The 24718-nt window shown below is 38.4% G+C and overlaps 1 protein-coding gene and 1 long non-coding RNA gene across 7 annotated transcripts in view; both read left to right on the forward strand.

Moving 5' to 3' along the window:
• Nucleotides 1–11099, forward strand: part of LOC117085655 (cytochrome c oxidase subunit 7B2, mitochondrial) — a 194613-nt gene extending 183514 nt beyond the window's left edge. For all 6 annotated transcript variants that reach the window (XM_033214765.1, XM_033214767.1, XM_033214764.1 and 3 more), the window contains one exon: nucleotides 10690–11099. In XM_033214765.1, the coding sequence (XP_033070656.1) occupies nucleotides 10740–10985 (246 nt within the window). In that variant the 5' untranslated portion in view covers nucleotides 10690–10739 and the 3' untranslated portion in view covers nucleotides 10986–11099. The remainder of the gene's footprint in view (nucleotides 1–10689) is intronic.
• LOC117085656 lies at nucleotides 3112–24392 on the forward strand. Its single transcript, XR_004438037.1, has 3 exons — nucleotides 3112–3122; nucleotides 8766–8815; nucleotides 24205–24392. It is a non-coding gene; the product is annotated as an uncharacterized LOC117085656 (long non-coding RNA).
• The last annotated feature ends 326 nt before the right edge of the window (nucleotides 24393–24718 follow it).

Consider the following 24718-nt stretch of genomic DNA (forward strand, 5'->3'; position numbering starts at 1 on the left):
TCATATGTTAAAAGTTCCCACAAGGAAATGATTTAGTTTGTGAGATACCTCCTGGATCCATTAAGCCTTTGGAAATGAGTACAGTGATGTAGCAGTATTGAGAACACAGAGGCATCCTTTGGTTTTCCCCTAATTGTGTTCTGCAAAACACTAACCTGGAGATATGCTTCGGGGGAAAAAAAAGCATGATATGTTTAGCTACATTTGGAATACACCACATGCCATCCCTCTCAAAGAATCACTGTTCAGCATAATAGAGTTTGGAAAAATACTTCAATACAGAAAATTTGACTTTTTTAACTGCATACTTCTCAAAACTTAGATAACATTGAAACCCCTTTCTCAAGTAACTTCTATTAATATAACATCAAAGAGAACTAGTGAAATAGGCATATTTTGGGAAATACTGACATAAGGTCCCTTTTCAATTGGAATCAGTGTCAAACTATTAAAGCTAATAGACTATGTATTTCAGCCATTGGGATGGAATATAATTTTTTTTAAGTTAATGAAATACATTCCTAATTTCCAGTTTATACATCAGTTTCTGAGAGTTCATTAGCATGAGACAGATCCTCAGAGGTTTGTCCTTTTTAGATACCTGTGCAAAGTAATTGTGATCTTGCCTTGCAAAGCTGAAGATTGAATGCAGAAATGTGATTACACTAAGGGATTAGCACATTTTGGGACCTTAACTGGTAAACTGTACGTATTTGAAAGGTACTGTAATGTAAAAATAACATAGACATCCACTTTGAGGAAATGTGGTGGGCCTACTTGAAGTTTAATAATGAACAAAATAAGAATTGTTGCACAGTTGGGACACTGACATGCAGTGTGACATGTAGAAAAGCCTTCAACCTGTATGCCACTGTTTTGTTATCTCTTACTCATAGCTATCAGAAAGGAAAAAGAGTGACTATAGTTGGAAGAACCTTATGATTAAAGAAAATATTATGGGTACTTAATGAGTGAACCACCTTAATGTGATCCACTCCATAAAAGAAACTGCCTACATTAACAGTGTGATTATTCTCAGACCGGACATTACTGAATACTTTCAACACTCCATATGAGATAGAAATGATCTGTTCATTTAGACTGTGACTGGGAAGAATGTGAGCGAGAGTGCATACCCCAATATCCCTTTACTCTTCAGGCAACATATGGCATTTGAGGACACCAGCTCACAGGTTCTTTGTCCACTCTCTTATTTTTCCTCCTGGCATAACAATTCATTGCTATCATCTGCCTTTCTGTTCGTTTAGGTAGCATCTATTTATGTAACTTTTTAGGCTTAATAAAGTGACATAAAACAGCCTTAAGCAAATGGCCATACTATCCATCAATTCAGTGACTTAGGAGATGATGCCATTACATATAAAATAGGACCATTGTTCAGCATTTTTACCAGCGGCATTGCTTCTTTAAGAGTTCGCATTTTTCCTGTTACCAAATGGCTGAAAACTTGAATATATTGTGAAGGGGGACACTTTGCACTGTGGACACTTAATCCCTACTTGAGCATCATCATCTGCTGACAAATACATAAATGAACTGAAGACACTGCAGGTTATGTGCATTTCCATTCCAGGAAGATAGCCTTTTTATTGTTTCTTATTTTGCATTGATACCATGAAGCTGTAAAAAGAAGAATGGAAATAAAAGCAAGTGGAAATGAAGGTATTTCAATTGAGTAGTGTCCAGGAGTCCTAGCTCCAAAAGTACATCATTCATTTATACAGCAGAACACCTGTATTACTAATGCTTTTAATGTTTTTAAATGCTACCAAATGTTTCTCTTGACTAACTTATTCCCACAGGGTCCCTATAACTCTTTCAGGTCACTCAGGTACTGCTTTCTAAATTACCATGGTAGTAGATTCAATTACTACTGTACACTTTCAGTGGCCTAAAAGAATAAATGGTCTTCCTAAAATGCTTCTTTTTAGTTTTCCCCTAAGGAAAAGCCCAGGATGTTGGAGCTGGATAGTACCTTAGAGATTATCTGATTCAATGTTCCATAAATATTTCTGATGATAAAACCCTCTTGAGAATTTGTTTCAAAAATATAGATTCTCAGGCTGCTCCCCTCAGGCTACTCTGTTACAATACATTTGAAATTGAACCTAGGAATCTACATTTTGTAATAAAGATTCCAGATGACTTTTAGGATCAGAAACGTTTGGAAAAACCAAATTCGTTCAACATTTTTATTTTATAGGGCGTAAGCAGATGTCCGGGTAGCTTAAGTGATTCACCTGAATTGTATCATACAACAGTTTAAATATTGGGATTAGTTCTGGAAAAATGTTGATGGGCAACCTTTGTGCATCCCATGGTGGGGACTAGGATAATGTATTTTCTTAGATTTTAAGTTGCCTTTTCTATTGTATATTGTAAGTTGCATTCTATTGTATAGAATGATGTCATTCATGGTGGAGAAGTGACAGGAGAGGATACACCTTGCTGTATATACAGCAGTGGTTCTGAACTGGGAATGACTTTGCACCCCAGGTAACATTTAGCAAGGTCTGGAGACATTTATGATTTCAAAACTGGAGGACACTACTGCTGTTATTTAGTAAGTGGAGGTAGGGATGCTACTAAACATCTTACAATGCATGGGATTACCTTTCCCCTCTCCAACAGTGAATTATTCAGACCAAAATATCAGTTGCATACACATTGGGAAACCCAGATATACCCCTAAATCCCTTCTTGAGCTTCATCTTTCTTCGAACTATTTTAAGAGTATTATCTGGGCAATTTGAGAAATAGGACTCTGTTTTGTTTCTTTTTGAGATTACACAGAAAGCCTATTATTGAAGCTAAGTGGGTCATTTGTTGGTCCATGTTGGGCTATACTTAGACTGGATACAGTTATTATTTTGTTTTTGGATCATACAGCAAATCCTTTCAAGATGCCTCCCCCTTCTACTCAGGCATCTGAACCTGCCTTTCTGTGGCACACCTCAATTATGTATGCTTTGACCTTTCTGTATTCCGTGTCTAGATCACCCAAAGTCTGATTCCCAAGGTCAGCAACAAGCTACAGTGTCAATATCTGCTGATTTTGAACAGAAATCAGGACAGAGGTTTTGGGTGAAATCAACCCAGAGGTTAAGAGAATGGAATACTCAATTTAGTTTAGAGTAACTTACTTACTAAATTGATCTGATTTTTATTTTATTTATATTTCTCAATTTTATCTTCTATTTCAGGTATCAGTACTTAATTTAGATCCTTATTTTCTTTTTCATGAAGCATTACCATCAATGGTTAACTAACATCTTAAATTTTTGCCATTTTTGTCATCTCTCCATCCATTTTACACCTAACAGTTATGTTTGTAAATGTGTTTTCTGATTATACCAAATCAGTAGTTTCTCCTCACCTATAGGACTGTTTCTCAAACTTGAGTTATGTTTGGAATCTTCTTAAAGGAAAAACATTATTTCATCACTTGTACCAGCTTAAATTATTTTATTATAAAATCACTTACATATGGGTAAACTTGAAACTGAATTAATCTTCATTATGTTGGGAGCTTAATACCATGATAAAACCAAGGCATGTTTTCAAATAAAAAATGAAACCAACTGTATAACAAATAAAGTTCAAATTTGTTATATTAACTTAGTATAACAGTTAACATTGTCCTGAAACTCTAACACTGTAGTGATCATAGTTCTTTTATTTTCACATGTCTGTGGTTAGTAAGCATTGGTATGACTCAGTTCTTCTAATTCTTTATTTTGTCCCTTGCATGAGAACACTTTAACATAATAGCTGCATCTATTCTTTTTGCATTAAACCCGGGGCAAACAATTGCTATATACCATTGCAGCTAAAGTGCAGAACAAAGATAAACAGAAGCACTAGAAGTTGATAAGCTACATCATCCAGGTCTCATATTATTTTTATATTATCATGAAAATAATACATTAAAAATGAATTTTAATTTAATTTATTAAAATGAATTAAAAATTCTCATTTTTAACTCACAGCAAAGGTTGTGAGTATGATAACTATTTTTTAAATAGTGGGAAACACTGACCTGTAGAATTGTGTCAAATGCCATAGCAAGGCATGTAAAGTCCCCAGTGTGCCCTTCTTTTCTGATGTCTCCAGGCTCATTTGTTGGGCATTTGTTGCTTCAACGCTTATTACGTAGTGTTACTGAGCTCACCAGATTGCCCTGTCTCCATATTAATTCCAGCCTGTGTGCTTATGCTTTCTTCTCCATCTGTGTATTCCATCCCCCTACCACCAATTTTTGTTTCTGTCTATTTCAAAATAATATTGCAAGCTCTAGCTTAGGTATCATGTATTCTAAAACCATTCCTAGCATCCCAGGATAAAATGCCCCCTCTGTGGACTAAATAAACCCTGTGCTAATTTCTGGCCTACTTCTTTCTGTAGAGCAATAATTATTTATTCCTCCACTATACTGTAAGCTTCTTGAGAGTAGACATTGTACTGATGACATCTACCCCACGCTCTAATGTACAGTAATTAGTAGGTAAATAAATAGCAAAGCGCTGTGAGCCATTTCCAATTAAAGAGCCATCTCTGGTAACCAGCTTGGTTTTGTTTTGTTTTGGTTGATTATTTTTCTTTTTTTTTTTTTTTCTGAAATTTGATTTGGGGAAGCCTATCAAATATGTTAAAGGTTTTTAAATTATTATTTCATTTTGTTTTATTTTTATTTTTATTTTTTATTTTATTTTTATTTTTATTTTTTATTATACTTTAAGTTCTAGGGTACATGTGCATGACGTTTATATCATGTATAACTCCGCAGTGCAATCCCTCCCTCCTCCCCCCTCCCCATGATAGGCCCCAGTGTGTGATGTTCCCCTGCCCGAGTCCAAGTGATCTCATTGTTCAGTTCCCACCTATGAGTGAGAACATGCGGTGTTTGGTTTTCTCTTCTTGTGATAGTTTGCTAAGAATGATGGTTTCCAGCTGCATCCATGTCCCTACAAAGGGCGCAAACTCATCCTTTTTTATGGCTGCATAGTATTCCATGGTGTATATGTGCCACATTTTCTTAATCCAGTCTGTCACAGATGGACATTTGGGTTGATTCTAAGTCTTTGCTATTGTGAATAGTGCCGCAATAAACATACGTGTTGAACACACTTTAAGAAAACATGGTATGGTTAAAGAATTTGTGGATTTAGAATCAGAGGACTTACATTCACATCCTTTCCTGTGATTTGTTCTTAGGTATAAAATGGGGTTAAACAGTCATCCTTCCACACCATTTTTTCAGATGTACAAAATCTTGGAACAATGTCTAACACACAGGTATATACTTAATAAATGTCAGTTCCCTTACTACATTACTGTTTTACTTCTTTTGATAGCCTTCAGTGATTTGAAATTATTATTGTTACCAGTGAAGCTTCAGATTTATATACTTCCTTATTACAGTTAGACTGAGATCAAGTATTAGTTATTTTTTTCTGAAAGAACTTTAAGATGACTGCATATAATAGATGACACAATCAGTCTTTCAACTTCAGTGAATACTTCACTCCCTTGAACTATTTATATTTATTCAGAACATATTTTTTTTTTTGCCTTGGGCATGAGAGAACTTTTACTTTGTTTTCAGTACCTAGAGAAATCTGTCTTCCTCCATCTTTTTAGTTTATTTTCATCAGAAAGATCTACTTTGAGAAACATTTCCTTTACCTACTATATTATTGAATCTCTTTTTTATGCTTTCATATGGATATTAGAACCTGCAGCTTTAGTTCTTTAGATAATAGGAGTTGGACTCACTGATAACAAAAAAATTATTGTAGAGGTATGTAATGTGAGTTTAAACAATATGGAAAATTCCTTGAATTTTCTTAGCTTTTACATGTATTTTATAAATAAAGATAAAGATAAGATGGATCTGAAGGCAACTGAGACAGATGTAGCTGATGCCGACAAGGAAAAGAAAAAGAGAAAAGAGACTGCAGTTTGTTTATTATAGAATGAAATGCCAACTGCAAACTATGGAAGGAGTTCCTAAAAGAAAATTCTTAGTAGTACACACTTACTGGTTCAAGAAAATTCAGGCTAGATGGAAAAGAAAAGCTTTATAGATATGGGAATAGCCAAAGGATGAACTAAGCTTCTAAGAAATGTGATCAATGTCACTAGAGACAAAGGATCTGAATTTAAATGTAACATCATGAGTGTAGGAAAAATGAAATCAATTTGTCATAAAGCAGCATGACCCAACCCACTAGAGATCCCTGTTATCACAAATTATTCTCTAGTTATGTGTCTTCCTAAAGCATGAAAGCAATGTGTGGCACAGGTCCTTTTGTACTGGATTAAGGCTGCACTTGTCATACCCTGACCGATGTCACCTTCTGCCTATTCTGAATTCAATTCAAATTAAAACCTTGGTATCTTTGAGTGGAAAGATTCATGACTAACAGGAAACATCTTTGAATATCTGGAACCTCAGAAGAAATTAATTTGGCTCTGGTTTGCCCTATTTGTCACAATCATGATGAGTGCCACTTAGACCATATGGTAGGAAATAAAAGAGAACTGTGGGATCTTGTTTTCAAAGTAGGAATAAAGTCTTCTGAGTTGGAAAATCTCAGTGAATAGTTACAAGTTTACAAGTACTGACCTCAGGGCCTTTTATATCTGTGTTGCCTACATTTGGGCCCCATTTAATATATGTGATTGCTGAAGACAGTGTTGTTTGACAACTTGCACACAGGAAGAGAAATTTAAAGAATTATTTTATGTTTCTACTTCCAGATTTCTTGTAACTATCTAAGAAATAAAATAATTTTGGCTATTATGAAATACACATCTAATTTCATTGTATTTTGACTTGCTCTTAGTATTCATTTTAGCTTCCTTTGAGGATACCAATATTCACTTATATTTCGGATTGGTTTTAAAAAGATCCTTTTATGCTTTTGTGTCAGCTACTTTATATGCAGTTATTTCCCTTGTTCTTAGATAACTTGCAGTTTATCTAAAGGAGAATAAAAACATAATTTCTTAAGAGAGTGACAAGACAAGCCACAGGCTTGAAGAAAGTATTTACAAAATCCATATCTAATTGAGGACTGTTATCCAGAATACACAAAGAACACTTAAAATTCAACAGTAAGAAAATGAATAGCCTGATTTTTTAAAATAAGCGGAAGGCCTGAAATAGACACTTCCTGAGGGGGAGATAAAGATGGCAAACAAGCATATAAAAAGATGCTGGACATTATAGGTCATCAGGGAACAGCAAATTAAACACCTATTTACTGATCAGAATGGCCAAATCCAGAACACTAACAACATCAAATGCCAGCCAGCATGTGGAGCAACAGAAACTCTCATTCACTGCTGGTGGGAACTCAAAATGGTACAGCCACTTTGGAAGGCAGTTAGGCAGTTTCTTACAAAGCTAAACAAATTATTACCATGTAATTCAGTAATCATGCTCCTTGATATTTACCTAAATTGGTTAAAAATATATTCAGACAAAACTCTACCTACAGATGTTTATAGCAGCAGCAGTTGTGTTTGTACTGGTAGAAGCTTAGAAGCAATCAAGATGTCCTTCAGTAAAAGAATAGATAAATATTGTGAATAGTGCCACAATAAACATACGTGTGCATGTGTCTTTATAGCAGCATGATTTATGATCCTTTGGGTATATACCCAGTAATGGGATGGCTGGGTCATATGGTACATCTAGTTCTAGATCCTTGAGGAATCGCCACACTGTTTTCCATAATGGTTGAAGTAGTTTACAATCCCACCAACAGTCTAAAAGTGTCCCTATTTCTCCACATCCTCTCCAGCACCTATTGTTTCCTGACTTTTTAATGATTGCCATTCTAACTGGTATGAGATGGTATCTCATTGTGGTTTTGATTTGCATTTCTCTGATGGCCAGTGATGATGAGCATTTTTTCATGTGTCTGTTGGCTGTACAAATGTCTTTTTTGGAGAAATGTCTGTTCTTATCCTTTGCCCACTTTTTGATGGGTTTGTTTGTTTTTTTCTTGTAAATTTGTTTGAGTTCTTTGTAGGTTCTGGATATTAGCCCTTTGTCAGATGAGTAGATTGCAAAAATTTTCTCCCATTCTGTAGGTTGCCTGTTCACTCTGATGATAGTTTCTTTTGCTGTGCAGAAGCTCTTTAGTTTAATTAGATCCCATTTGTCAATTTTGGCTTTTGTTGCCGTTGCTTTTGGTGTTTTAGACATGAAGTCCTTGCCCATGCCTATGTCCTGAATGGTACTACCTAGGTTTTCTTCTAGGGTTTTTATGGTATTAGGTCTAACATTTAAGTCTCTAATCCATCTTGAATTAATCTTCGTATAAGGAGTAAGGAAAGGATCCAGTTTCAGCTTTCTACTTATGGCTAGCCAATTTTCCCAGCACCCTTTATTAAATAGGGAATCCTTTCCCCATTTCTTGTTTCTCTCAGGTTTGTCAAAGATCAGATGGCTGTAGATGTGTGGTATTATTTCTGAGGACTCTGTTCTGTTCCATTGGTCTATATCTCTGTTTTAGTACCAGTACCATGCTGTTTTGGTTACTGTAGCCTTGTAGTATAGTTTGAAGTCAGGTGGCGTGATGCCTCCGGAATCAACCCAAATGTCCATCAGTGACAGACTGGATTAAGAAAATGTGGCACATATACACCATGGAATACTATGCAGCCATAAAAAGGGATGAGTTTGTGTCCTTTGTAGGGACATGGATGCAGCTGGAAGCCATCATTCTTAGCAAACTATCACAAGAACAGAAAACCAGACACCACATGTTCTCACTCATAGGTGGGAACTGAACAATGAGATCACTTGGACTCGGGAAGGGGAATATCACACACTGGGGCCTATCATGGGGATGGGGGAGGGGGGAGGGATTGCATTGGGAGTTATACCTGATGTAAATGATGAGTTGATGGGTGCTGACGAGTTGATGGGTGCAGCACACCAACATGGCACAAGTGTACATATGTAACAAACCTGCACGTTATGCACAAGTACCCTGGAACTTAAAGTATAAAAAAAAAAAAAAAAAAGAATAGATAAATAAATGGTGGTACATCCAGACAATGGAATATTAGCGCTAAAAAGAAATGCACAGTCAAGCCACAAAAAGGTATGAATGAACTTTAAATATATTTTTTAAAGTGAAAGAAACCAGTCTGAGCAGGTATACTGTATGATTACAATGATTTGACATTCTGAAAAAGGCAAAACTGTGGAAACAGTAAAAAGATCAGTGGTTGCCAGGGGTAAGTCAAAACAGAGAGATGAATAGGTGAAACTGAACCATTACCCCGTAGACTGTTATTTTTGATAAACATAGAAATTGACCCTTCTGGTGTTAAGAAGCTTGAAACTTATATTTATTTTATCTGAGTTCCTTCCTCAGGAAATGACCTTTAGGCCTCTCACAAAAAGCATCAAAGAACTGAAACCAGATCACCACATCAGATGCCGGTGTGGCATCATTCACCATGATTGCTTCCTTGCTCCTCCTAAAATGCCTGTTTTCTTAACACATTTTTGCATTTCTTGCCTGCTATATAAAGCCTGGGTTTAAGTCAGTCAGGGAGATGGATTTGAGACTGAGCTCCCATCTCCTCAGCTGCAGCACCTGATTAAACCCTTCTTCCTTGGCAGTACTTGGCGTTTCAGTGATTGGCTTTCTGTGTGGTGAGCAGCAAGACCTAGACCGAACCTTTGGTGTTTGGGTAACATAAGCAGAGCACAGAGGGCTTTTTAGGGCACTGAAACTATTCTGTATGATAGTAAAATGATGGATACGTGTCATTATACATTTGTTAAAACCTATAGAAAGTACAATATCAGGAGTGAACCTTAATGTAAACTATGGACTTTGGGTAATAATGAAATGTCAATGTAGGTTTATTGATTTTAACAGAGGTACAACTCTGGTGGAAGATGTTGATAGCTAGGGAGGCTGTGGGTGTATATAGTCAGGGTACGTGGGAACTCTCAATGTCCTGTGCTCAATTTCACTGTGAACCAAAACTGCTTCCCCAAAACACATCTGTTTAAAAAGATAATGCCTCAATGTTAAGTGTTATGAAAAAAAGGTTGTAAAATATGCGATAACCCAGAGACAAAAGGGCATTTTCAACTTAGCGAGATTTGAAAAAGACTTCACAGAAGTGGTAACTCTTAGAGTGGAATTTCAAAGACAAGCAGAATTTTGGCTGTAGGAGGGGGAAGGCAAGTATTATAGATAAAGGAGAAGGAAAGGGGTTAAGCAGGAGGGCAAAAATGAGGAGGAGAGTGAGGAGGCATGGCATGTTCTGTGAATTTCTGGCTATTGTAGCCATGTTAGTAAGTTTGCAGTCTGTCTGTAGAGTCAACGCATTGAATATTTGTGAGGAGTTGAAAAGTTAACATTTATTACATGCTTACCTTGTTGTTGTTTTGTTTTGGATTATCACACGTAATATTGAGGCAAAAAGAGGTTACATAAATGCCCCAAGTTCATATAGCTAATCTGTGGCAAAGCTGGGATTCGAGTTCAGATATCGTGATATGAAAACTCACATTCCTGAACACCACTCCAAGGGGTGATGTAGCCAAACATTCAAAGCGGAAGGAATTGAATGAAGATTAGACATCAATGCATTTTTTTTTCTCTCTCTCTCTCCCTCTCTTTCCAGGCTTCTTTGCAACAAAATAGACCAGTAGCTGCAGTCACCTGCAATCCTTCATGATGTTTCCCTTGGCCAGAAATGCACTAAGCAGTCTCAAGATTCAAAGCATTCTGCAAAGTATGGCAAGACAGAGCCATGTAAAACACTCACCAGATTTTCATGATAAATACGGTAATGCTGTGCTAGCCAGTGGAACCACTTTCTGTGTTGCTGTGTGGGTTTTTACAGCCACTCAGATTGGAATAGAATGGAACCTATCCCCTGTTGGCAGAGTTACCCCAAAAGAGTGGAAACATCAGTAACCATCACAGGTGCTGTAATGACAGAATTGTTTAAAAAACCAACTTGTCATGTAAGCACTCTACTGCTTATTAAAATATAGCACAATTGAAAAAATAAAATGTGTTTTAAATCTTTAAAAAGTCATTGCAAATGGTCATTATATTGCCTGGAAACCATACAATAGTAGTGGGTATAGATTACAGAGGATTATGAATAGCAAATATTTGAATGTAGGATCAATAAAACATGTATTCCACTGGTTTAGTGACTTACACCAGGTATCTTTCAGTGAATATACACACATATGTAATTTACAAATTAATTTATTTGGCTGGAAAATCCTGTTGAATCTTCCTTGAAACTCTACAGATGTTTCTTGACTTGGGGTTACATCCCAGTAAACCCATTGCAAATTGAAAATATTGTAAGTTGAAAATACAATTAATACCCTACATACCCATTGTAAAGTCAAAAAGTTGATCCATTGTATGTCCAGATGCTCCTCTATTTATGTTACATCTAGATAGATTAAACCCCTCAAAGTCAAAAAATCACAGGCTGAACTATCCTACGTAGGGGACTATCTGTGTTCAGAAACTGACCATTTTTCACATCCTTCATCATTCCCACCCTGGTCTGAACCATTATATTCACTGAGATTATTATAAAAACTTTCTAACCAGCTTTCTTGTCTCTGTAGTTTCTGTCCTCCAAACCTGCCCCCCACCACCACACACAATCTTTTTTCAGCTCATCTGCCCGTGTTCATTTTAAAACATAGTCTAGTGATGTGACTCTTCATTCAAAACCTGATTCTCATTTCAATCCACAGTTAATGCTAAAGTCCTTAGAAAGGTACACAGGTCCCCTCAATGCCACACTGGCCAGTTTACCTCCTGCATCAATAGGTTGCTACTGTCTCCTCCCTCTGGGTGGCATGCACTTCTGGATTCTATATGACTCTCTCACACCTTTCTGGGTTTTGTTCATGTCATCTTTTCAGAAGAGGCCTTTATCCTTTCTAAAATTGCAGCCTTTATTTTGGCGTGGCTTTCTCTCTCTTGCTTCTTTACTTTTTTCTATATCACTTATCATAATCTCACTTAATATGTATATGTTTATTTATTTATTTGAGATGCAGTCTCATTCTGTCACCCAGGCTGGAGTGCAGTGGCACAATCTCAGCTCACTGCAACCTCCGCCTCCTGGGTTCAGATGATTCTCCTGCCTCAACCTCCCGAGTAGCTGGAATTAGAGGCACCTGCCATCAAGCCCAGCTAATTTTTGTATTTTCAGTAGAGATGGGTTTTCACCATGTTGGCCAGGCTGGTCGCGAACTCCTGGCCTCAAGTGATTCACCCGCCTCGGCTATCCAAAGTGCTGGGATTACAGGCGTGAGCCACCGCACCCAGCCCACTCTTAAAATACATTTAACTTATTTGTTTATTGTCTGCGTACAAAACTCCATAAAAGCATAGGTTTTGCAGACTTTTTTGTAAGTTTTTCACAGGACTTGGTGGCTTTAAACTAGTTTGAATTAATGCATTAATGAGTGGCTTTAGTTAATTCGGAGTCCCCATCAGTCTGAAATTAAGAATTTGCTTGTCATTGTGGGTTGCAGTGATTATTGGAAGGCATATTAGTTCTATATTGCTGTTTTGCAAATTATTCCAAAACTCAGTGGCTTTAAACAACACTTGCTATCTCATAGTTTCTGTGGGTCAGATTTGAGCATGACTTAGTTGGGTGCTTCTGGCTCAAGATCTGACATTTCTACAGTCAAACTGCCAGACAGGGCTGAGATCATCTCAAGGCACAACTAGGGGAAGAAGCACATTTAAACTCACTTATAAGAATGTTGGTTGGCCTAATGATCTTGCTGAATGTTGACTGGAACATCATTCCTTGTCATGTGGGTCTCTCCATAGAGCAACTGATGATACAGTAGCTGTCATCACTTAGAGTGAAAGAGGGTACCCAAGACAGGAGCTTTTTGTAACCTAATCTTACACGTGACATATCACCCCTACCACATTCTGTTCACAAGAAATGAGTCATCAAATCAAGCTGATACACAAGGGGTGGAAATCATACAAGGGCATGATTACCTGATGGCAGGAAGCACTTGGGACTATCCTGGGGGGTATTTACCACAGTTGGCAGTACAGACCTCCTCCTGTTACTGGATAACCAACTTCAATCAGTCTGTTTCTCAAGCTCTGTTATATATTAGTATCATTATTCTCTAGATAGAGATCATTACATGTGCCCAGCCCCATTTTTACTATTTGAAAGTTTCTCTATGGTCCCTCCTTGATGTGAAATTGGTAGGTCTTAGGGATTGCCCATTTACAGTATTTCTAAATCATTCTCCAAACTGGTTAAATGGTTTACAGTCTCACCAGCAATGTAAATAACTTCCTCTTGTTCTACCTCCAGACTCACTCTTAAGAGTTGTCAAATATTTTAATATTTTTGTTCTTTCGATGAGTGTGAAATAGTAGCTCATGGCTGGGCGCGCTGGCTCACGCCTGTAATCCCAACACTTTGGGAGGCCAAGGTGGGCGGATCACGAGATCAGGAGTTTAAGACAGGCCTGGTCAATGTGGTGAAACCCCATCTCCACTAAAAATACAAAAAATTAGCCAGGCGTAGTGGTGGGTGCCTGTAGTCCCAGCTACTCGGGAGGCTGAGGCAGGAGAATGGCGTGAACCAGGGAGGCTGAGGTTGCAGTGAGCTGAAATCACACCACTGCACTCCAGCCTGGGCGACACAGTGAGACTTCATCTACAAAGAAAAAAGAAAAAATAAAATGACCCGAGCATGGTGGCATGTGCCTCTAGTCTAGTCCCAGCTACTTGGGAGGCTGAGGCAGGAGAGTCGCTTGAACCCAGGAGGCGGAGGTTGCAGTGAGCCAAGATTGCACTACTGTATTCCAGCCTGGATGACAGAGCAAGACTCTGTCTCAAAAATAATAATATTAATAATAATAATAATAATAGCTCATGTTTTAATTTGTATTTCTCTGATTACTAATGAGGTTGGATTATCCTGTGTTAGCTCTTTCCTTTCTTCTATTTTGTGATTTTTCTGTTTGTCCATGTTGCTGCTTTTCTATTTGGTATTTGTCGTATTCATAGATTTTTTTTTGTATATTTTGCATACTAATTGTATCAGTCAGGATTTAATGAGTGAGGCAGAACCAGTATGAATAGTATGCAATACAGGATTAATTATGGGAATTAAAATGAATGCAAATATGGGAACTGGGGGATAAATCTTTACAATGCTATTGCCTCCATGTCTGGTATTGAATGGTTCTCAGTAAAGGAAGAAAACTGCATGTGAAGTAGCAAAGAGCTAGGACCAACTTAAATTGGGAACACTGAAATCAGGAATACAAATTGGAATGTGTACCTTTTTCTCACTTTATCTAAGATGACATGGATGACCTGCAGGAGAAGTTGATGCCCTTCACTACAGAGCTGTATATTCAACTGGCCCAGGATTCAAAAAAGCTGAAGGAGAACAATTGGTGGGATTTTGAATAGCTGTCAGTGCAGCAGGCCAGAAGATCAGCAACAAATTGCATAAGTTGCCACAGTGTTGGTGCTCTATGCCCACTTTCTAAATATAAAATGGTTGGTGTTTCGTGTTCATCTTTCCTATCTCATACATTTTTTCTTGTGGCCAACTCTAATCTGAAAATATAAGGGAAGGATGTAAGTAGTTCAAGCTTAGCAAAGTTGACACTCAAAGAGCCACAGTAATCTAACCTGTGTCAACTCCATATCGGTGTACATCTTTTCTAAACATACCTGTATTTCCAACAAAGACAGTAGCAACACATGCTTCTACTAGCATGAGGGCAACTTTTCCTCATAAGACTAAAAATATACTGTTTCCCCTTACCCTTGGGGTGGTACTCTTAATTTCCAGTTTAATGACACCATTGCTATGATCCATAGTTGACAACTAAGACTTCTAGAACAGCAAAGCCTAAAGTAATGGAAACAAGAAACAAACGTTTCTCTAGTGGATCGCAAGGGATAATAGTGAAAGGAACCACTCAATTGTTCACCTCTTGATTCCCGGATCTATAAACCTTGGGTCTGGGAAAATAGCACCATGTATTTTTGCTTATTTAGAGCATATTCAGCATTCTGGGAGACATTACCTCAGCCTTGCAAGGTGGTATTATCCATCTGTTACTGTAACTAACACTTCAAAAGGTTATTACTCCATTCTGTCAGTGATGGGAAACATGGCAATACCAGTGACTCCCATAAGCATGAGCTGATTGCTGCACTCATTTGCTGTAAAATGAGTTTCTTCACCAAAGTAAGTGATGCATGATATACCATGATGCTGAATAAGGCATTTTTGCAAGTCCATGGATTTAAGAAGAGTTTTAGGGAGAGTAGGTAAATCTGCAAACTTAGTAGATGTACATTGATGCGAAAACAAAGTGCTGCCTTTTCAACAATGGAAATGGTCCAGTGGAATCAACCTGACACTGATGGCTGCATGATCCCTTACCTTTCCCCAAGAAATGGTGCCAAATGGAGATGCAGTGTTGGTCTGTCCATTTGGTAGGTTGGGGACTTAGCAGTGGCTATAGCCAGACTAGCCTTGATAAGTGAAACTCCATGTTGTTGAGCCCATGCCCAACCTCCATTTCTGCTGACATGGTCATTTTGTCTCTGAGGAATTGTGAAAACACAGGATTGCTAGGAAAGGCTGATGGACATAAGGATGGGTCATCTTGTCCACCTGATTATTGAGATACTCCTCTGCTGATTATCCTTTTGGTGAGCATTGATATGCAACATGAATATCTTCTTCTCTGTGCCCATTTGGAGAAGTCTGTTCACAAAATCCATTCCCAGACTTCTTTTCACACATTTTGCAATAGTGTCTTTCCTAATTTCCCAACATCCTGTCAAGCCACTGGCTGGAACCCATGACTCAGTGTAGAATTGTATCTTTGGCCATCTCTCCCTCCAGGCAAAATGAACAACCATGTACATTATCTAATGCACTGCCCACCAGGAAAATTTCCCTTTTCCTTTAGGGCCAAAATGGAGTTAAATTACATGGCTGAAGCTGTCTACTTTCAGGTATGGTCAGCATATCTTGCAGAACCAGGCTTGAATTTTTTCTTCTTTGGACAGCTCATAATAGGAAGTCCTACTTGTAAACTTTAGATTCAAAGTGACATGAAACTTTCTCAGACATACAGCTTACAAAGAATGGAGCCAGGACTCAAGCCCAGATCTCTCTGGCTTTAGAATCTGTTCTTTTACTTGCAAGTTACACTGTTTGTCAGTCTTTCTTCATATATATAAGTGGCAAGTTCTGGAGAAGGATTCAACTGGAGCTAGAAAAGACAGGAAGTCATTGTAGATTGTTGTAAAAATTATGGAAGTGAATAAGATCAAGAGAGTGCATCAGCCTGCAAATGGAGATATAAAATGCATATGGAATGTAATGAGCTTTTTGGTTGGTTTTTTTGTTGTGGTTTGTTTGTTTTTTGAGACGGAATCTCAGCTAACTGCAACATTTGCCTCCCGGGTTCAAGTGATTCTCCAGCCTCAGCCTCCCAGGTAGCTGGGGTTGCAGGCACGCAACACCACACCCAGCTAATTTTTGTATTTTTAGTAGAGACAAGGTTTTGCCGTGTTAACCAGGCTGGTCTCGAACTCCTGACCTCCAGTGATCCACCCACCTCTGCCTCCCAAAGTGTTGGGATTATAGATGTGAGCTACTGCACCCAGCCTGGTTTTTGTTTTTAAACAGTCTTGCTGTGAGGCCCAGGCTAGAGTGCAGTGGTGCGTTCTTGACTCACTTGGTTCAAGTGATTCTCATGCCTCGGCCTTCCTAGTTGCTGGGACTACAGGTATGTACTACTATGCCTGGTTCATTTTTTGTATTTTTAGCAGAGACAGGGTTTCACTCTATTGCCCAGGTTGGTCCCAAACTGCTGAGCTCAGGCAGTCTGCCTTCCTCGGCCTCCCAAAGTACTAGGATTACAGATATGAGCCACCACGCCTGGACATAGTGAGCATTTTTAAATGATAATGTATTTCTTAAATTTATTTTGAATATTTTCTGATTTGAAATTAGGATTAAAGTCTACCTCTTTGAGTTTATATATGTATATATGTAAGTTCATATCTGGGGAAGAGAGAGAGAGAGAATGTGCATGTGTATGTATCTATATATCTGTCTTTATAGATAGATAGGAATAGATATACATGTATACACAGGCATCGGTTTGTTTTTTTTTTTTTTTTTTTTTTGAGACACAGTCTCACTCTGTTGCCCAGGCTGGAGTACACAGTCACGATCTCAGATCACTGCAACTTCTGCCTCCCGGATTCAAGGGATTCTCATGCCTCAGCCTCCCAAGTAACTGGGATTACAGGCGTGCACCACCATGCCTGGTTAATTTTTGAAATTTTAGTAGAGATGGGTTTTTACCATGGTGGCCAGACTGGTCTCAAACTCCTGACCTCAAGTGATCCACCCACCTCAGCCTCCCAAAGTGCTGGGATTACAGGTGTGAGTCACCACACCTGGCCTACACATCTGTATTTTTAGGATTAAAATTATTTTAGGAGCATATATATGCTTAAAATTATGATTACATCTAAATTTTTGGCCACAGATTTCTTATAATCAAACTCAGATGTTGATTTTATCTACTGTTTCTTTTCTTTTCTTTTTTTTTTTTTTGAGAAAGAGTCTCACTCTGTCACCCAGGCTGGAGTGCAATGGCACAATCGTGGCTCACCACAACCTCCGCCTCCTGGGTTCAAGCAATTCTCCTGCCTCAGCCTCCTGAGTAGCTGAGATTACAGGCATATGGCACCACACCCTGCTAATTTTTTGTATTTTTAGTAGAGATGGGTTTCACCATGTTGGTTAGGATGATCTCAATCTCTTGACTTCAGGTGATCCTCCCTCCTCAGCCTCCCAAAGTGCTGGGATTATAGGCATGGGCCACTGTGTCTAGCCAGTTTTTTTTTTTTTTTACTGTTTCTAACCTTTCTCACTGGAAATTTTATTCAGGTCATATGTAAAACATAAAAAGTATTAAAAATGTGGGCTCCTTTCCAAGATGGCTGAATAGGAACAGCTCTGGTCTGCAGCTCTGAGCATGATCGATGCAGAAGCTGGCTGATTTCTGCATTTCCAAATGAGGTACCTGGTTCATCTCACTGGGATTGGTTGGACAGTGGGTGAAGCCCATGGAGGGTGAGCTGAAGGAGGGTGGGGCATCGCCTCACCCAGGAAGCTTCTCGCCAGCAACAGAACAAAGCTGGATGGAGAATGACTTTGACGAGTTGACAGAGTAGGCTTCAGAAGGTCGATAATAACAAACTTTTGTGAGCTAAAGGAGGATGTTTGACCCATTGTGAGGAAGCTAAAAACCTTGAAAAAAGATGAGATGAATGGCTAACTAGAATAAACAGCATAGAGAAGACCTTAAATGACCTGATGGGCCGAAAACAATGGCACGAGAACTACGTGACACATGCACAAGCTTCAGTAGCCGATTTGATCAAGTGGAAGAAAGGATATTAGTGATTGAAAATCAAATTAATTAAATGAAGTGACAAGAGAAGTTTAGAGAAAAAAGAGTAAAAAGAAATAAACAAAGCCTCCAAGAAATATGGGACTATGTGAAAAGACCAAATCTGCGTTTGATTGGTGTACCTGAAAGTGATGGGGAGAATGGAACCAAGCTGGAAAACACTCTTCAGGATATTACCCAGGAGAACTTCCCCAGCCTAGCAAGGCAGGCTAACATTCAAATTCAGTAAATAACACCACAAAGATACTCCTCGAGAAGAGCAACTCCAAGACACATAATTGTCAGATTCACCAAGGTTGAAATGAAGGAAAAAATGTTAAGTGCAGCCAGAGAGAAAGGTCAGGTTACCCACAAAGGGAAGCTTATCAGACTAACAGTGGATCTCTTGGCAGAAACTCTACAAGCCAGAAGAGAGTGGGGTCCAATATTCAGCATTCTTAAAGAAAAGAATTTTCAATCCAGAATTTCATACCCAGCCAAACTAAGCTTTATAAGTGAAGGAGAAATAAAATCCTTTACAGACAAGCAAATGCTGAGAGATTTTATTACCAGCAGGCCTGCCTTACAATAGCTCCTGAAGGAAGCACTAAGCATGGAAAGGAATAATGAGAGCTATTTGTGACAAACCCACAGCCAACATCCTACTGAATGGGCAGCCAGCCACTGCAAAAACATGCCAAACTGTAAAGACCATCAATGCTAGGAAGAAACTGCATCAACTAATGGGCAAAAATAACCAGCTAACATCATAATGACAGGATAAAATTCACACATAACAATATTACCCTTAATGTAAATGGCCAAAATGCCCAATTACAAGACACAAATTGGCAAATTGGATAAAGAGTCAAGACCCATCAGTGTACTGTATTCAGGAGACCCATCTCATGTGCAGATACACACAGAGGCTCAAAATAAAGGGATGGAGGAAGAGCTACCAAGCAAATGGAAAGCAAAAGATAGCAGGGGTTGCAATCCTAGTCTGCAATCCTAGTCTCTGATAAAACAGACTTTAAACCAACAAAGATCAAAAGAGACAAAGAAGGCCATTACATAATGGTAAAGGGATGAATTCAACAAGAAGAGCTAACTCTCCTAAATATATATGCACCCAATACAGGAGCACTGAGATTCATAAAGCAAGTCCCTAGAGACCTACAAGAGACTTAGATTCACACCCAATAATAATGGGAGACTTCAGCAGGGCTCAGTGGCTCAAGCCTGTAATCCTAGCACTTTGGAAGGCTGAGGCAGATGGATCACGAGGTCAGGAGATTGAGACCATCTTGGCTAAAATGGTGAAATACTGTCTTTACTAAATAGACACACACAAAAAAGAATTAGCTGGGCAGGGTGGCAGGCACCTGTAGTCCCAGCTACTCAGGAGACTGAGGCAGGAGAATGATGTGAACCCTGTAGGTGGAGCTTGCAGTGAGCCGAGATCACGCCACTGCACTCCAGCCTGGGCAACAGAGTGAGACGCTATCTCAAAAAAAAAAAAAAAAAAAAAAAAAGGGGAGACTTTATTTTTTTAATTTTATGTTTTTATTATACTTTATGTTCTAGAGTACATGTGCACAACGTGCAGGATTGTTACATATGTATACATGTGCCATGTTGGTGTGCTGCACCCATTAACTTGTCATTTATATTACGTATATCTCCTAATGCTATCCCTCCTCCCTCCCCCCACCTCACAACAGGCCCTGGTGTGTGATGTTCCCCTTTCTGTGTCCAAGTGTTCTCATTGTTCAATTGCCACCTATGAGTGAGTTCATGCGGTGCTTGGTTTTCTGTTCTTGCGATAGTTTGCTGAAAATGATGGTTTCCAACTGCATCCATGTCCCTACAAAGGACATGAACTCATCCTTTTTTATGGCTGCATAGTATTCCATGGTGTATATGTGCCACATTTTCTTAATCCAGTCTATCATTGATGGACACTTGGATTGGTTCCAAGTCTTTGCTATTGTGAATAGTGCTGCAATAAACATACATGTGCATGTGTCTTTATAGCAGCATGATTTATAATCCTTTGGATATATCCCCAGTAATAGGAGTGCTGGGTCAAATGTGATTTCTAGTTCTAGATCCTTGAGGAATTGCCACACTGTCTTCCACCATGGTTGAACTAGTTTACAGTCCCACCAACAGTGTAAAAATGTTCCTATTTCTCCACATCCTCTCCAGCACCTGTTATTTCCTGACTTTTTAATGATCGCCAGTCTACCTGGTGTGAAATAGTATCTCATTGTGGTTTTGATTTGCATTTCCCTGATGGCTAGTGAAGACAAGCATTTTTTCATATGTCTATAGGCTGCATAAATGTCTTATTTTGAGAAATAGCTGTTCATATCCTTTGCCCACTTTTTGATGGGGTTGTTTTTCTTGTAAATTTGTTTGAGTTTTTTTCAGTTTCTGGATTTTAGCCCTTTGTCAGATGAGTAGATGGCAAAAATTTAAAAATGGGAGACTTTAACACCCCACTGTCAGTATTAGATAGATCAGTGAGACAGAAGGTTAACAAGAATAGCCAGGAATTGAACTCAGCTATGCACCAAGCAGACCTAATAAACATCTACAGAACTCTCCACCCCAAATCAACAGAATATACATTCTTCTCAGCACCACATCACGCTTATGCCAAAATTGGCCACATAGTTGGAAATAAAGCACTCCTCATCAAATATAAAAGAATAGAAATCACAACAAACTGCCTCTCAGATCTCAATGCCATCAAATTAGAACTCGGGATTAAGAAACTCACTCAAAACCACACAACTACATGGAAACTGAATAACCTACACCTGAATGACTACTGGGTAGATAACAAAATTAAGACAGAAATAAAGATGTTCTTTGAAACCAATGAGAACAGAGACACAACGTACCAGAATCTGAGACATATTTAAAGCAGTGTGCAGAGCTGTTTTTTGAGAAGATTAACAAAATTGATAGACCACTAGCAAGACTAATAAAGAAGAAAAGAGAGAAGAATCAAGTAGATGCAATAAAAAATGATAAAGAGGATATCACCACCAATCCCACAGAAATACCAATTACCATCAGAGAATACTATAAACACCTCTATGCAAATGAACTAGAATATCTAGAAGAAATGGATAAATTCATGGACACATAGACCCTCCCAAGACTAAACCAGGAACAAGTTGAATTGCTGAATAGACCAATAACAGGCTCTGAAATTGAGGCAATAATTAATAGCCTGCCAACCAAAAAATGTCCAGGACCAGATGGATTCACAGTCAAATTCTACCAGAGGTACAAAGAGGACCTTGTATCATTCCTTCTGAAAATATTCCTATCAATAGAAAAAGAGGGAATCATCCGTAATTCATTTTATGGGACCAGCATCATCCTAATACCAAAGCCTGGCAGAGACACACACAAAAAAAGAGAATTTTAGACCAATATCCCTGATGAACATTGATGTGAAAATCGTCAATAAAATACTGGCAAGCCATATCCAGCAGAACATCAAAAAGCTTATCCACCAAGATCAAGTTGGCTTCATCTCTAGGATGCAAGGCTGGTTCAACATATGCAAACAAATACACGCAATCCACCACATAAACAGAACCAAAGATAAAAACCACATAATTATCTCAATACATGTAGAAAAGGCCTTTGACAAAATTTGACAGCTCTTCATGCTAAAAACTCCCAATAAACTAGGCATTGATGGAACGTATCTCAAAATAATAAGAGCTATTTATGACAAACCCACAGCGAATATCATACTGAATGGGCAAAAACTGGAAGCATTCCCGTTGAACACTGGCACAAGACAGGGATGCCCTCTCTCACCACTCCTCTTCAACATAGTGTTGAAGTTCTGAAGGGCAATCAGGCAAGAGAAAGAAATAAAGGGTATTCAGTTAGGAAAAGAGGAAGTCAAATTGTCCCTGTTTGCAGATGACATGATTGTATGTTTAGAAAACCCCATTGTCTCAGCCCCAAATCTCCTTAAGCTAATAAGCAACTTCAGCAAAGTTGCAGAATACAAAATCAGTGAGCAAAAATCACAAGCATACTTATACACCAATAACAGGCAAACAGAGAGGCAAATTATGAGTGAACTCCCATTCACAGTTGCTACAAAGAGAATAAAATACCTAGGAATCGAACTTACAAGGGATGTGAAGGACCTCTTCAAGGAGGCCAACAAACCACTGCTCAACAAAATAAAAAGGGACACAAACAAATGGAAGAACATTCCATGCTCATGGATAGGAAGAATCAATATCATGAAAATGGCCACACTGCCCAAGGTAATTTATAGATTCAGTGCCATCCCCATCAAACTACCAATGACTTTCTTCACAGAATTGGAAAAAACTGCTTTAAAGTTCATATGGAACCAATGAAGAGCCCACAATGCCAAGACAATCCTAAGCCAAAAGAACAAAGCTGGAGGCATCAGGCTACCTGACTTCAAAACTATACTGCAAGGCTATAGTAAGGAAAACATCATGGTACTGTTACCAAAACAGATATATAGACCAATAGAACAGAACAGAGGCCTCAGAAATAATGCCACACATCTACAACCATCTGATCTTTGACAAACCTGACAAAGACAAGAAATGGGGAAAGGATTCCCTATTTAATAAATGGTGCTGGGAAAATTGGCTAGCCATATGTAGAAAGCTGAAACTGGATCCCTTCTTTACACCTTATACAAAAATTAATTCAAGGTGGATTAAAGACTTAAATGTTAGACGTAAAGCCATAAAAACCCTAGAAGAAAACCTAGGTAGTATCATTGAGGACATAGGCATGGGCAAGGACTTCATGTCTAAAACACCAAAAGCAACGGCAACAAAAGCGAAAATAGACAAATGGGATCTAATTAAACTAAAAAGCTTCTGCACAGCAAAAGAAACTATCATCAGAGTGAACAGGCAACCTACAGAATGGGAGAAAATTTTTGCCATCTACCCATCTGACAAAGGGCTAATATCCAGAACCTACAGGGAACTCAAACAAATTTACCAGAAAAAAACAAACAACCCCATCAAAAAGTGGGCAAAGGATATGAACAGACACTTTTCCAAAGAAGACATTTATGCAGCCAACAGACACATGAAAAAATGCTCATCAAAGCTAGCCATCAGAGAAATGCAAATCAAAACTACAATGAGATACCATCTCACACCAGTTAGAATGGCAGTCATTTAAAAGTCAGGAAACAGGTGCTGGAGAGGATGTGGAGAAATAGGAACACTTTTACACTGTTGGTGGGAGTGTAAACTAGTTCAACCATTATGGAAGACAGTGTGGCAATTCCTCAAGGATCTAGGACCAGAAATACCATTTGACCCAGCAATCCCATTACTGGGTAAAGGATTATAAATCGTGCTACTATAAAGACACATGCACACTTATGTTTATTGCGGCACTATTCACAATAGCATAGACTTGGAACCAACCCAAATGTCCATCAATGATAGACTGGATTAAGAAAATGTGCCATATATACACAATGGAATACTATGCAGCCATAAAGAAGGGTGATTTCATGTCGTTTGTGGGGACATGAATGAAGCTGGAAACCATCTTTCTGAGCAAAGTATTGCAAAGACAGAAAAACAAACACCACATGTTTTAACTCATAGGTGGGAATTGAACAATGAGAACACTTGGACACAGGATAGGGGACATCACACAACGGGGCCTGTCGTGGAGAGGGGGGATTGGGGAGGGATAGCATGAGGAGAAATACCTAATGTAAATTACAAGTTAATTGGTGCAGCAAACCAACATGGCACATATATACATATGTAACAAACCTGCATGTTGTGCACATGTACCCTAGAACTTATGTATAATAAAAAAAAATTTTAAAAAGCAAGCCATATTGCTGTTCTCTGTGTATCTGAAAACTAAGTTTTGAACAAGTTTTTCAAATTACCAGCCACAACGTCAATGTTATATTGCTTCACACTCTTCGTAGAAATTACATTATTATGTATTATTATTATGAGAAAAATGTTACTTGACAGTTACTGAAAGCTTCATTTTGACCTGTGTTCTTCCTTTATTTGGAAAAACTGTGTTATTAGGGCTGTGTTTTGCCACTGCACTGTGGATAAGTGTGAATAATAAGTTTAGAGAGAAAACTTAGGATTT

Source organism: Trachypithecus francoisi, unplaced genomic scaffold, assembly GCF_009764315.1.
Source record: "Trachypithecus francoisi isolate TF-2019V2 unplaced genomic scaffold, Tfra_2.0 Lachesis_group1, whole genome shotgun sequence".
Lineage (NCBI taxonomy): Eukaryota > Metazoa > Chordata > Mammalia > Primates > Cercopithecidae > Trachypithecus > Trachypithecus francoisi.